The 13,459-nt window shown below is 50.6% G+C and overlaps 1 protein-coding gene and 1 pseudogene across 6 annotated transcripts in view; one reads left to right on the top strand and one right to left on the bottom strand.

The window, feature by feature from the left end:
* Positions 1-13,459, top strand: part of ZNF462 (zinc finger protein 462) — a 142,094-nt gene that overhangs the window by 58,041 nt on the left and 70,594 nt on the right. For 4 of the 6 annotated variants that reach the window (XM_068552045.1, XM_068552043.1, XM_068552044.1 and 1 more), the window contains exons 2-5: positions 112-361; positions 1,559-7,149; positions 7,950-8,114; positions 9,699-9,985. In XM_068552045.1, coding sequence (XP_068408146.1) covers positions 139-361; positions 1,559-7,149; positions 7,950-8,114; positions 9,699-9,985 — 6,266 coding nt within the window. In that variant the 5' untranslated portion in view covers positions 112-138. The remainder of the gene's footprint in view (positions 1-111; positions 362-1,558; positions 7,150-7,949; positions 8,115-9,698; positions 9,986-13,459) is intronic. The other 2 variants (XM_068552047.1, XM_068552046.1) reach the window with 2 other exon arrangements.
* Positions 868-957, bottom strand: LOC137771052 (small nucleolar RNA SNORA70; annotated as a pseudogene).

Raw genomic sequence — 13,459 nt, 5'->3', positions numbered from 1 at the left:
AAATTGGCCGATATTGGAATTTCTTCCATTAATGGACTTGTAGCCCCATCAGCTTGGGGTACGCAATGAGCTCAGGCCTTAAGGTGTTTCGTCTGGCTTCTGCCACCACAGGTTCCTAATGTGAGAGAGTAGACCCAGATGATGGAGGTGCTTCAGTGCGATGGCTGTGACTTCAGAGCCCCGTCTTATGAAGATCTCAAGGCGCATATCCAGGATGTCCACACGGCATTTCTGCAGCCGACGGACGTTGCCGAAGACAATGCGAATGAGCCGCGATCTGGGTCCATGAATGCCAGTAACCAGACAGAGGTGGAGTTTTCGTCTATAAAGGATGAATTTGTGATTGCAGAGGACTTATCAGGTAAATCTGTCCTAGGCTCGGCGTATCTGATGTATTTCACTGCCCTCCTCTATTTTGAGCCTGTAGCCGTGGTTCTTTTTTTTTTTTGGACAGGAGAGTAGGACTTATTGGTGGGCGTGGGTAAGGAGGGGACAGCGCCAAGGCTCTCCTGAGTGCAGGGTCCGCCATTTGTCCAGAGGGCCAGGATTAGGGATGTATTTGACCTCACAGCCATCCGGGATGAGCTGCTTTTCCGCCACCTTGTTTTCAAATTCATCCGCGTTAAACTTAGTAAACGCCCACTTCTTGGAGATGTGGCTCTTCTGGCGGCCAGGGAACTTGAACTTGGCCCTGTGGAGGGCCTTAATCACATGCTCCTTGTTCTGCAGCCTGGTGCAGATGGACCTTATGACTTGGCCAGCCTGGACCCTGGCCACTGTGCCCTGGGGCTTTTCAAAGGCACCGCACATACCTGTCTGGAGCCTCGATTGGGCACAACATGCCAGTCATGAATGTCCACTGGAAAGGGCTGTCTCCAAGGTCCCTTAGGGCAAGCGGTACGGGCAACAGGCTGCACGCACTACCAAGGAGTCAGTAGCCGTGCTTCTTGACATGCATGGCTCCTACAGAGTTTTTTGCTCTTTGCGAGACTTTTTTTTTTTTTTTTTTTGGCCACGCTGCAAGGCTTGTGGGATATTTAAAGGTTCCCCAACCAGGGATTGAACCTGGGCCACAGCAGTGGAAAAACGCCGAGTCCTAACCACTGGATCGCCAGGGAATTCCCATTTGTGAGTCCTTTTTGTGGTTTGGGCATCACGTGTCTCTTCTTGAGTAGCCCAGGTTATTGTTCTTTCAGCTTCCTCTGTCTCTTAGCTTCCTTTCGATTTGGAGCACAGGGTAGTATCTTGGAAAGTTCTAGAACGAATATTGCAGTTTGTGAAACTTGCATTTTCATAGCTCTGTGGCACATGAATCGAGATGTGGAGACTCTTGCACCTGAAGCCGAGCACTGCCTTCCGTCCGTGAGAAGCAACGTGTTTATGTTCGTTAACGCTTCGTTAATACTCTTCAGGGCCTCATCTTGAGATGTTAGGCTTTTTGAATGTGATGTTTATTAATGAAGGATAATTGAAAAGAAAATGGATTTGCATGATTGAAATTCTTGACTCGCTTTTGCTTTGCTTTTCTCTTCCCACTTACCTTATGCTTTCTCTTCAGGTCAAAATGCAACTGCATTGGGGACCGGAAGTTACTATGGCCATAGTCCAGGATATTACGGTCAGCATATTGCCTCTAATCCCAAACCAACAAACAAGTTTTTTCAATGCAAGTTCTGCGTACGTTACTTCAGGTCAAAAAACCTCCTCATTGAACACACTAGGAAGGTCCACGGAGCTCAAGCTGAAGGGAGTTCGGCGGGACCCCCTGTTCCAGGATCCTTAAATTATAATATCATGATGCACGAGGGATTCGGAAAGGTCTTCTCTTGCCAGTTTTGCACATACAAGTCACCAAGGAGGGCAAGAATAATTAAGCATCAGAAGATGTATCACAAAAACAATTTGAAGGAGACCACTGCTCCTCCCCCTGCCCCTGCTCCGATGGCAGACCCAGTGGTCCCACCCGTGTCCCTGCAGGACCCCTGCAAGGAACTGCCGGCAGAGGTCGTGGAGCGCAGCATCCTAGAATCTATGGTCAAGCCTCTGACCAAGTCTCGAGGCAACTTTTGCTGTGAGTGGTGCAGCTATCAGACCCCCCGCCGGGAACGCTGGTGTGACCACATGATGAAGAAACACCGCAGCATGGTCAAGATCCTGTCCAGTCTCAGGCAGCAGCAAGAAGGGACTAATCTGCCTGATGTGCAGAACAAGAGCGCCCCCAGCCCCACTTCTAACTCCACCTATCTGTCTATGAATGCTGCCAGCCGGGAGCTACCCAGCACTAACGTCTCCACCTTCAGGGGCTCCATCGGCAACTCCATCATGAGACCCAACTCTTCTTCCGCTTCCAAGTTTTCGCCCATGTCTTACCCTCAGATGAAGCCGAAGTCACCTCACAATTCTGGCCTCGTCAGCTTGGCGGAGAGATCCCGTTACGGAATGACTGACATGACCAATTCTTCTGCCGACCTGGAAACTAACAGCATGCTGAATGACTCTAGTTCCGATGAAGAGTTGAATGAAATAGACAGCGAGAATGGCTTAACTGCTCTGGATCATCAGACAGCAGGCATGTCCGCGGAGCAGCTGATGGGCTCAGAGGGCAACAAATTATTGGAGACCAAGGGGATCCCATTTAGAAGATTCATGAATAGGTTCCAGTGCCCCTTTTGTCCGTTCCTCACCATGCATCGACGTAGCATCTCCCGTCACATAGAAAACATCCACTTATCCGGAAAGACAGCTGTCTACAAATGTGATGAATGTCCATTTACTTGCAAGAGCTCGTTAAAACTTGGGGCTCACAAACAGTGTCACACGGGTACAACGTCAGACTGGGATGCTGTGAATTCCCAGAGTGAAAGCATTGCTTCCCCGCTGCACGAAGGTGTCGTGTCTTACGAGAGCTCGAGCATCAATGGGAGAAAGTCGGGGGTCGTGCTGGAGCCCCTGCAGCAGCAACAGCCGCCGCCGCCGCCCCCACCGCCCCCGCCGCCCCCGTCACAGCCCCAGCCGCCGCAGCTACAGCCGCCCCATCAGGTGCCGCCCCCTCCGCCGCCCCCGCTGCCCGCACAGGCCCCGCCCCTGCACCCCTACAAGTGCACCATGTGTAATTACTCCACCACGACTCTGAAAGGGCTGAGGGTTCATCAGCAGCACAAACACTCCTTCTGCGACAACTTGCCAAAATTCGAGGGGCAGCCCTCCAGCCTGCCAGCGGACAGCGAGACAGACAGCCACCCCTCTTCCAGCAACACTGTGAAGAAAAGTCAGACCTCAATTCTTGGGTTGTCCTCCAAGAACAATTTTGTAGCTAAGGCCTCTAGGAAACTCGCTAATGACTTTCCTCTCGACTTATCGCCCGTGAAGAAGAGGACCCGGATTGACGAGATAGCAAGCAACCTGCAGAGCAGAATTAACCAAACCAAACAGCAGGAAGATGCGGTGATCAACGTGGAGGATGACGAGGAGGAAGAGGAAGACAACGAAGTGGAGATTGAGGTGGAGCTGGACCGGGAAGAAGAGCCGCCAGAGCCCATCCTGGAGGTGCCCACGTCCTTCTCAGCGCAGCAGATCTGGGCGAGAGACGCCCCTGAGCCCCAGAAGGAGCCCAACTTCAGAGCTGTCACGCACGATTACAATGCCACCAACGGGGCTGAGATAGAGCTCACCCTTTCTGAAGATGAAGAGGATTATTATGGCTCCTCCACGAACATGAAAGATCACCAGGTTGCCAGCGCCACTCTGCTCAACACCCAGACTCCTATCTACGGAACTGAGCACGGTAATGAAAATGCGGACTTTAGTGACTCGGGAAGGCTTTATTATTGCAAACACTGTGACTTTAACAACAAATCTGCCCGGAGCGTCAGCACCCACTACCAGCGCATGCACCCGTACATTAAATTCAGCTTCAGGTACATCTTGGACCCCAACGATCACAGCGCAGTGTACAGGTGCCTGGAATGCTACATCGATTACACCAACTTCGAAGACCTGCAGCAGCATTACGGCGAACACCACCCAGAAGCCATGAACGTCCTCAACTTCGACCACTCGGACCTGATCTACCGGTGTCGGTTTTGTTCCTACACGAGCCCCAACGTCCGGAGCCTGATGCCGCATTACCAGAGAATGCATCCCACTGTTAAGATTAACAATGCGATGATATTTTCGAGCTACGTGGTGGAGCAGCAGGAGGGGCCGAACGCGGAGTCCCAGACGCTGAGGGAGATCCTGAATTCGGCTCCCAAGAACATGGCCGCGTCCGCTGCCGTGGCCCGTGGCGGCGGGTTGCCAGCCCCGTTCCCTAAAAACACCCCTTCCAAGACCTTTCCTCCAGAATGTGAAAATCAGAAGGACCCCTCGGTCAGCACCGTCGTCGTGTACGATTGTGACATTTGCTCCTTCGCGAGCCCCAACATGCACTCTGTGTTGGTTCATTATCAGAAGAAACACCCGGAAGAAAAGGCCTCCTACTTTAGGATCCAGAAAACCATGCGAATGGTGTCTGTGGACAGGGGCTCTGCCCTCTCTCGGTTGTCATTTGAGGTGGGTGCTCCAGTGTCTCCCAAAATATCCGCCATGGGTTCCCCACCCCCCCCGCCGCCCCCACCACCAGACCTCGGTACCGAGCTTTACTACTGCAAACACTGCTCCTACAGCAATCGGTCAGTTGTGGGAGTCCTTGTCCACTACCAGAAAAGACACCCAGAGATAAAGGTTACCGCCAAATATATCAGACAGGCTCCTCCCACAGCCGCAATGACGCGAGGGGCCGATGGGCCCCAAGGCTCCCCCCGGCCACCGGCCCCCAGGCCGCAGCTCAGCCGCAGCGGCTCCGAGAGAGACGGCCCTCCCGCGGAGAGTGAGATGTTCTTCTGCCAGCACTGTGATTACGGGAACCGCACGGTCAAAGGCGTCCTCATCCATTATCAGAAGAAGCACCGAGACTTCAAGGCCAACGCGGACGTGATCCGGCAGCACACGGCCACCATCCGAAGCCTCTGCGACCGTAACCAGAAGAAGCCCGCCGGTTGCGTGCTGGTCCCCGCCTCGAACGTGGAGCGGGACAGGACGAAACTCCGGGCGCTCAAGTGTCGGCAGTGCTCGTACACCTCCCCCTACTTCTATGCACTGAGGAAGCATATCAAGAAAGACCATCCTGCCCTGAAGGCCACAGTCACATCCATCATGCGGTGGGCATTTCTAGATGGCTTGATAGAAGCTGGCTACCACTGCGAGTGGTGCATCTATTCCCACACAGATCCCAACGGTTTGCTCCTCCATTACCAGAGGAGGCATCCCGAGCATTACGTTGATTATACGTACATGGCCACCAAGCTCTGGGCTGGGCCAGACCCATCCCCTCCCTCTCTCACGATGCCAGCTGAAGCCAAAACGTACAGATGCCGAGACTGTGTTTTTGAGGCCGTCTCCATCTGGGACATCACCAATCACTACCAAGCGTTCCACCCCTGGGCCATGAATGGGGACGAGTCGGTGCTGCTGGATATCATCAAGGAGAAAGATGCTGTCGAGAATCCCCTCCCTCCGCCTGAAGAGCTCGTGGGCCCTGTGAATTGTGAAAACAGTATGCCTGCCCCGCTCCCCGAGCAGGAAGCTGAATGCCCCGAGGACGCCAGGCTTTCCCCAGAGAAGAGCCTCCAGCTAGCGTCAGCCAACCCTGCCATCTCCTCCACCCCGTACCAGTGCACCGTGTGCCAGTCTGAGTATAACAACCTGCACGGCCTTCTGACCCATTACGGGAAGAAGCACCCAGGCATGAAAGTGAAGGCTGCCGACTTTGCCCAGGATATCGACATCAACCCGGGCGCCGTCTACAAATGCCGGCATTGCCCCTACATCAACACCCGCATCCACGGTGTCCTGACCCACTACCAGAAGCGACACCCGTCCATCAAGGTGACTGCCGAGGACTTCGTGCACGACGTGGAGCAGTCCGCCGACATAGCCCAGAACGACGTGGAGGAGACGAGCAGGATCTTCAAGCAAGGGTACGGCGCCTACCGCTGCAAACTGTGTCCCTACACGCACGGCACTTTGGAGAAGCTCAAGATCCACTATGAGAAGTATCACAACCAGCCCGAATTCGATGTCTTTTCCCAGTCTCCCCCGAAGCTGCCCGTGACCCTCGAGCCCGAGATAACCACTGAAGTGAGCCCCTCCCAAGTGTCCGTGACCGAGGACGAGGTGGGAGAGGAGCCCGTGTCCACGTCTCACTTCGCTACCTCGCACCTGGTGTCCCACACTGTGTTCCGGTGCCAGCTCTGCAAGTACTTCTGCTCCACGCGGAAGGGCATAGCCCGGCACTACCGCATCAAGCACAACAACGTGCGCGCCCAGCCCGAGGGCAAGAACAACCTCTTCAAGTGCGCCCTGTGTGCCTACACCAACCCCATCCGCAAAGGGCTGGCCGCCCACTACCAGAAGCGCCACGACATCGACGCCTACTACACCCACTGCCTGGCGGCCTCCAGGACCATCAGCGACAAGCCCAGCAAGGTGATCATCCCGTCGCCGCCCAAGGACGACGCCCCGCAGCTCAGCGAGGAGCTCCGGCGCGCCGTGGAGAAGAAGAAGTGCTCGCTGTGCGCCTTTCAGTCCTTCAGCAAGAAGGGCATCGTGTCCCACTACATGAAGCGCCACCCGGGGGTGTTCCCCAAGAAGCAGCACGCCAGCAAGTTGGGGGGCTACTTCACCGCCGTCTACGCCGACGAGCACGAGAAGCCGGTGCTGATGGAAGAGGAAGAGAGAGGTGGCTGCGAGAAAGCCGAGGTGGAGGGGAGCGAAGGGCAGGAGATCGAGTGGCTCCCGTTCCGCTGCATCAAGTGCTTCAAGCTGTCCTTCAGCACGGCGGAGCTGCTGTGCATGCATTACACGGACCACCACAGCCGGGACCTCAAGAGGGACTTCGTCATCCTGGGCAGCGGCCCCCGCCCGCAGAGCTCCGCCTACCAGTGCAAGCACTGCGATAGCAAACTGCAAAGCACGGCGGAGCTGACCTCACACTTGAACATTCACAATGAGGAATTCCAGAAGCGTGCCAAACGTCAGGAGAGGAGGAAACAGCTTTTGAGCAAGCAGAAATATGCAGATGGTGCTTTTGCAGATTTCAAACAAGAGAGGGTAAGGATATGTTTTGCTTTCCCTTCCCCCAGGAGGCCTCTCATCACTGGTGCCCACATGCACGTCTTCGCTGCCAGCCAAACCGCTACGGGCTTCCTAGTGACTTAGCCTGCCAGAGAGCTCAATAAGTCAATTAAACATTTCGAGCTTGATTATTCCCCCCCGCGTTCTACGCTCACCCTTCTCCACGGCCCCGTCCCCTTCCCTCCCGCCCCTCCCAAGGTTCCCCAGGGGAGGGTCGGGTGGCTTTTCTGTATTTCTCTCTGCCAAGTAGCCTTATCCGAGGCCTAGTTACAGGACAACGCTCGCTCTCTTTCCCAAGGCAGTTGCGGGCCGTCTCTTGGTATCGTTAGCGCTTCTCAGCCATGTCTTGGTTTGCAGTGTCGGCTACAGGAACCTAACGTCTCCAGGAGTAGAGTTTTTTTGTTTTTGTTTTCTCTTTTTTGGTCAAGAAGTTCGCTAATGGCATAGCTATGCAACGTTTCACCTGCGTAGTTGAAAAATCGGTTTGAAAACCAGATAACTTGGTGGCAGTGACAATGAGGCTTCTGCACCGAGATCTTCTCTCTTCGCAAGTCGTAACCTGTTTGGGTTCTGGACACTTCCGCAAACGCGCGCGCAGTGGGCAGCGCGCCTCGCCCCTGACGAATTTGTTATGTAAAAGTGCTCGCGTGTTATCTCCCTTGGTTTTTAACCTGCTAATCTGCTTTAACGTAAAATCTGCTAGTAAGCTGCAAGAATAAATGCCGGCCATTGAGGGAGGGCTCGGAGTACTGATGGCTACCACTGTATTTTACCAGCCTTTTGGTCACTTAGAAGAGGTGCCAAAGATCAAGGAGAGGAAGGTGGTGGGCTACAAATGTAAATTCTGTGTGGAAGTGCATCCGACGCTCCGGGCCATCTGTAACCACCTCCGCAAGCACGTCCAGTACGGCAGTGTCCCGGCCGTGTCAGCCGCCGTGAAGGTGAGCACTGGGAAGGTCTGGATGAGGAGTCTTGTGTGTGAGCCCTTCGAGTGCCTAATTCACGCCGTTGCTCAGAGCCGCTCAGGAAAGGGTGACCCGAAATGTGGGCGTTCCTGAGTTATGCTGGGATCGGTCTGGCTTGTTTTGATTTCTTTACAGGTTGGATCCTCCTCATCTTCCGTGTTTCGACCCGGTTGCGTTTCGATCTGGTTCCCTTCCACGCGGATAGTCTGGTGGAAACAGAAGATCCGGGCCTCTCGGTACAGGAGGCTTTGGGTCTCCCTTCTGGGCTGCATTTAGTGCCACTAGGTGTTTGCTTTTCCAAGCGGCCCGGGCTCTTGAGAGGAGTCCAGTGGGTTCTGTTCCCATCCTCTTCTGCTCCTCCCACTGCCTGACTTCTCGCTGTTCTCATCTGGCGACGGTGCAGAGAGCCCGGGAGAATCTGTCTTTTACTTTTTATCCTGGGTCCCCGGAGGAGCTTTAAGAAACGTTAAATCTAAAACTGAAAGCCTTCAGGTCACAGTTGGCCCTGTGAGCCCTTTGACCTGATTTGTCTCCTCCATCCCCTCTCCCCCTGTGTGTTGCTTGACAAGCACCTTCTCTCTGCCCCCAACCAGTATTAGGCCACCTGGTTTGAAGATCATAATCCTAAAATGAGCCACTGTTTCAGTAACCAAGCCGCCATCCCTGCCTTCCAGGATATTGCTAACCACTTAGGGTTGAGCAGAGAAGTCAGTTCAGGGCTCTGCTCTTTCTCTCTGGATACGTGAATGCATTTCTGTCATCGGCCCTTCTTGATCTTGAGTCCTGTTTTGCCAATGTGGCATGGAGGCGAAGCTTCCGCTCTTCCCACTGAAGCCTGAAGCCTTCCGGCTGGCGGCACAACAGTGAGTGGCACCGGGACAGCATCAGTCAGCTTCTTGCCCGCCACCAGGGTGTGTCCCAGCCTTGCGTCCCATAATTGCTTGAGGGAGACAGCGGCTCTTCCCGTGTAATCAGTAATCCAAAGGAGCCACGTCAAACCAGGCTAGGCTGCTCCTTAATTTTTTGAATTGATTATACAGCAACCTTCGGTCAAGGGGCGATGTGACCGTCTGTGAGATGGGGATGAGCGTGGTGGCAGAGAGCTGGATCTTTCAGTTTCCTTCATTTCCCGAGGGTGTTCCAAGGCTCCCAAGTGCCCACACCATTCTCCTTTTTCCCCTTCCTTCCTCTCTTCCTTTCTCTGAGCCATAACCCTAACCTGCTTTATATCAGTTTCGGTAGGATCCCAATTTGAATTTTCTCTTTAAGATAGAAGGTAAGTGAGTGAACTGTCTTCAAAGTGGGAGAGCCGCTCCCTCACCTTTCCCAGACAGTAGCAACCTGTGTCCGGATATGTTGCCCTCCCATCACCACCACTGCATGAAGGATGGCAGTTGGGTTTGCCCTCCCTCTAGGGGGAGCTGGAGAGGCAGGGGAGGAAGCCTTAACAGGAAATGCTGATGAGTTTGGGAGAATGAAGGGAGAGGAGGAGAGCTGGGAGCAATGATGATGGATATTTATTTTGTTGGTGGGGCATGTGTGTGTGTGTGGTTCTCTTAGCAGGAGGCTGAAGACCCTTCCCACTTGTTCCTGGACGGACTGGAAGCAGCCAGAGATGCCAGTGGCGCCCTGGTGGACCGGGTGGCTGGTGAACACTGCTTGCTTGATGGAATGTTGGAGGATGAAACCCGGCCGGGGGGATACCATTGTAGTCAATGTGACAGAGTCCTGATGTCCATGCAGGGGCTGCGTTCTCATGAGAGGAGCCATCTGGCCCTGGCCATGTTTACCCGCGAGGACAAGTACAGCTGCCAGTACTGCTCCTTTGTTTCTGCTTTCAGGCACAAGTAAGTGCTCTCCGAGTGGGTGCAAGTGGTAACTGGGAGGAGGTGGAAGGCAGGAGAGCTTGGAGGCGTCTGAAGGCCCCTCTCGTGGTTCAGGCCTGCCGTTTAGTTGGCTGTGTTACCTTGAGCCTCTGTCACCTCACCTGTCATTTGGGGCTGAGAACAGGAGATTGTTGGCCTGACATCAGATTTGGCAAAATCAGGCATTTAGAAAACAAAATTGAAGTATAGTTAATTGACAAGGTTGTGTTCATTTTAAGTGCACAGCAGAGTGATTCAGTTATATACACACACACAAACACAATATATATACGCATTCTTTTTCAGACTCTTTTCCATTACAGGTTATTACAAAATATCGAGTATAGTTCCCTGTGCTATACCGTAGGTCCTTGTTGTTTACCTATTTTATATAAAGTCGTGCAGCGGTCCCCAACCTTTTTGGCACCAGGGACCAGTTTCTTGGAAGACAGTTTTTCCACGGGGCGGGGGGTTGGTTCAGACGGTAACGTGAGCGATGGGGAGCGGCGGAGGAAGCTTGCTTCACTCGCTCGCCCGACGCTCACTTCCTGCTGTGCGGCCTGCTTGGGGGACCCCCGAAGTAGTGTGTATCTGTTAATCCCAAACTCCTAATTTGGTCTCCCTAGCCCCCGCTATCCCCTTTGGTAACCATAAATTTGTTTTCTATGTCTGTGAGTCTATTTCTGTTTTGTAAATAAGTGCATCTGTATCATTTTTTTTTAGATTCCACATACAAGTGATATCATATGGTATTTGTCTTTCTGTGTCTGACTTACTTCACTAAGTATGATAATCTCTAGTTGCATCCCTGTTGCTGCAAATGGCATTATTTCATTCTTTTTTATGGCTGAGCAGTATTCCACTGTATATATGTATCACATCTTCTTTATCCATTCATCTGTTGATGGACATTTAGGTTGCTTCCATGTCTTGCCTATTGTAAATAGTGCTGCTGTGAACATTGGGATGCATGTATCTTTTTGAATTAGAGTTTTCTAAATTGGACATTTTCTTAAATGATAATTTTGGAGGTATTGCTATGACTTACACAAGGAAAGACCAGAGAGTAGATGAGTCTACTGGTGCATCTGTCAAACATTCATCCAGAACCTAACCATCATTTGAGGAAGTAAAGTTCCATTTGAGAAATTAAGTGGCTAAGGAGGTAAAATTAGGACTTTTTAACCCATATGACCAAAGGGTCATTGCTTGGCATTTTTAAAAAGACCTGGAATGGTAAAGAAGTTTATCGATGCCAGAGAGATGCTTGAAGTACAGGGTGGGTTGAGGAGAGGGAGCTTCCTGCTACCTGGCACAGCTTTGAAATTGAAAATTTGGGTTTCTGTGTGAGGCTTTTCGGGGTGATAGGAGGAGGGATGGTTCTGAGAAGAAACAACCCTTTGTTGCCTTTCTCTCGCAACTGTATGAGAGAGAAATTTTCAATAACGTGTTCTACAGTCTTGGATGAAGGTGACTGATTGTGAGACTGACAAGCTGTTTATTTTTATCATAATTGAAAATAAGTGATGGGCTGCTTGCTTCTTAAAAAAGATAAAGTGCTAGTTAGTGGCTGTTGAAAGGCAGGAAGAGGTGATGCTTCCACAGAGGTTAGGATGGGTTGCAAACTCTTTTATGATTATACAGAGCCTAGTATCTAATCTTTGTCCTCAGATTCATGCCCTGGCCTCAAACTTGTGTAGTTCTCATCAGTTCAATAAGTATTTGTTGGACAGCAACTCTCAATGTTTTCTGACACACAGAACCTCAATAAATCATTGTGAATAAATGAATATGCCCTGTTGTTGAGGCTTTGGGGGAATATAAAGATGAATAGGACATGGTCGGTGATCTCAGGGAACTCAGGGTCTAGTCGGGTTATAAGTAAAGCAAGCACACAAATGACTTGGCAAAATAAGGCACGTCTTTAAAAAAAAATGTATCAATAAAATGCAATGAAGTTTCAAAGAAGGGAGATGGTACATCCATTTTGGAAGAATCGGGAAGGTTTTATGGAACAGGGAGCATTTGAGTCAAGTCTTAAAGTAGGAAGATAGGACTTGCCAAGTTTGGAAAGAACATGCAATGTGGAGGAAATGATGAGAGAGTAGGGCCCTGAGGAAGAGATCGATGCTTAGGGGGGACCAGCTGGCGGTCTAGTTGGACTAATTTTTAAGTGATATGTAAAGGAATAGTAGAAGGTAAAGTCTGAATACCTGAGTAGAGACTGCATTTGGGGGTCTTTGAATGCAGAATTAGTGCTTTGTAATATACATTACTGGTACAAGGAAGACTCTGAAACGAGTAAAGGCATCTTAATCACTAACATTTATTGAGCCTCACTGTGTGCCAGGCACTGTGCTACATGCCTTCAAGTATTATCTCATTTTATTCTCAGAACAGCCCTATGAGGTATGGTCCCATTATTAGCTCCCTTTCATAGATAAGGGAAGTGAGGCCTTTTAATATAGAGGGGTTATGGAACTTGCCCAAGGCCACTTGGCTTATGAGTAATAGCTGGCATTTGATCTCAGGCAGTCTGACTCCATCACTTGTGCTTTTGAGTTGGAAAAAAGATGGGGGAGACCAATTAGGAGGCAGTGAATAGTAGCTGATCCACGAAGTTAGAATGGAACTTTGGGAACAGTTGAGGGAAGGAGGATCTTCATGTCTTGGAAAAATTGGCTTACTGGAGGGGAAGAGGGACAAAGTACAGTACAAATGGCACGGAGGTTTCTAGGCTGGTTGACTGACAGCTTGGAAGTGTTCTTTCTACAAAGAAGGAAATGAAGAGAATTTGTTTTGGATTTTAAAAAACTGACGTGTTTGTTTCAGGCTGGTTGAGTTTAAGATAGCTGAAGGACATTCAGCGGGAGGTGTCCTTAGGCAGTGTGGAAAGGGCTGCTCTGGAGCTTGGGAGAACGTTATATATTTAAATGGTAAGCAGTACTGTCCCCATATGAGTCATTTCGAATGGAATCTAGTTCTCTGGGGCAATGATACAAATTAGAACATCTTCCCACACCTCGTTTGGTAGATTTATTATTTTTTTAGAGTAGTAATTATTATGAAATACTGGGAAATTATAATTAAATAATTTCTTTATAAGTTGCTTCTGGAATACTGATGTACAGCAAACATGGTTTTATCAGAAGGCATGGCCAGCCTTTGGATCACATGACTTTCTGTAAACACACCTGCACTGGACCTCCTTATTTATTTATTTATTTATTTATTTATTTATTTATTTATTTATTTATTTATTTATTTTGGACCTCCATATTTAGAAAGACCTTGAAAATAGCCCATTGCAAGTGCCCTGCTCAAGTGTTCACAGCGGAATTAAGGTTTATGAAGAAAGTCAGCCTTTTTTACATGCAAAATTTCTCTAATTCCCTTTTTTATTTTTACTTTTTATGGTATAAGTTCAAGGACTCTTTGATAGGCACCTCATTGACT

The sequence above is a fragment of the Eschrichtius robustus genome, chromosome 10, assembly GCF_028021215.1.
Source record: "Eschrichtius robustus isolate mEscRob2 chromosome 10, mEscRob2.pri, whole genome shotgun sequence".
Taxonomy (NCBI): Eukaryota; Metazoa; Chordata; class Mammalia; order Artiodactyla; family Eschrichtiidae; genus Eschrichtius; species Eschrichtius robustus.
Note: the sequence above shows the minus strand (reverse complement) of the source record. Positions and strands in the feature narration are given on the sequence as shown.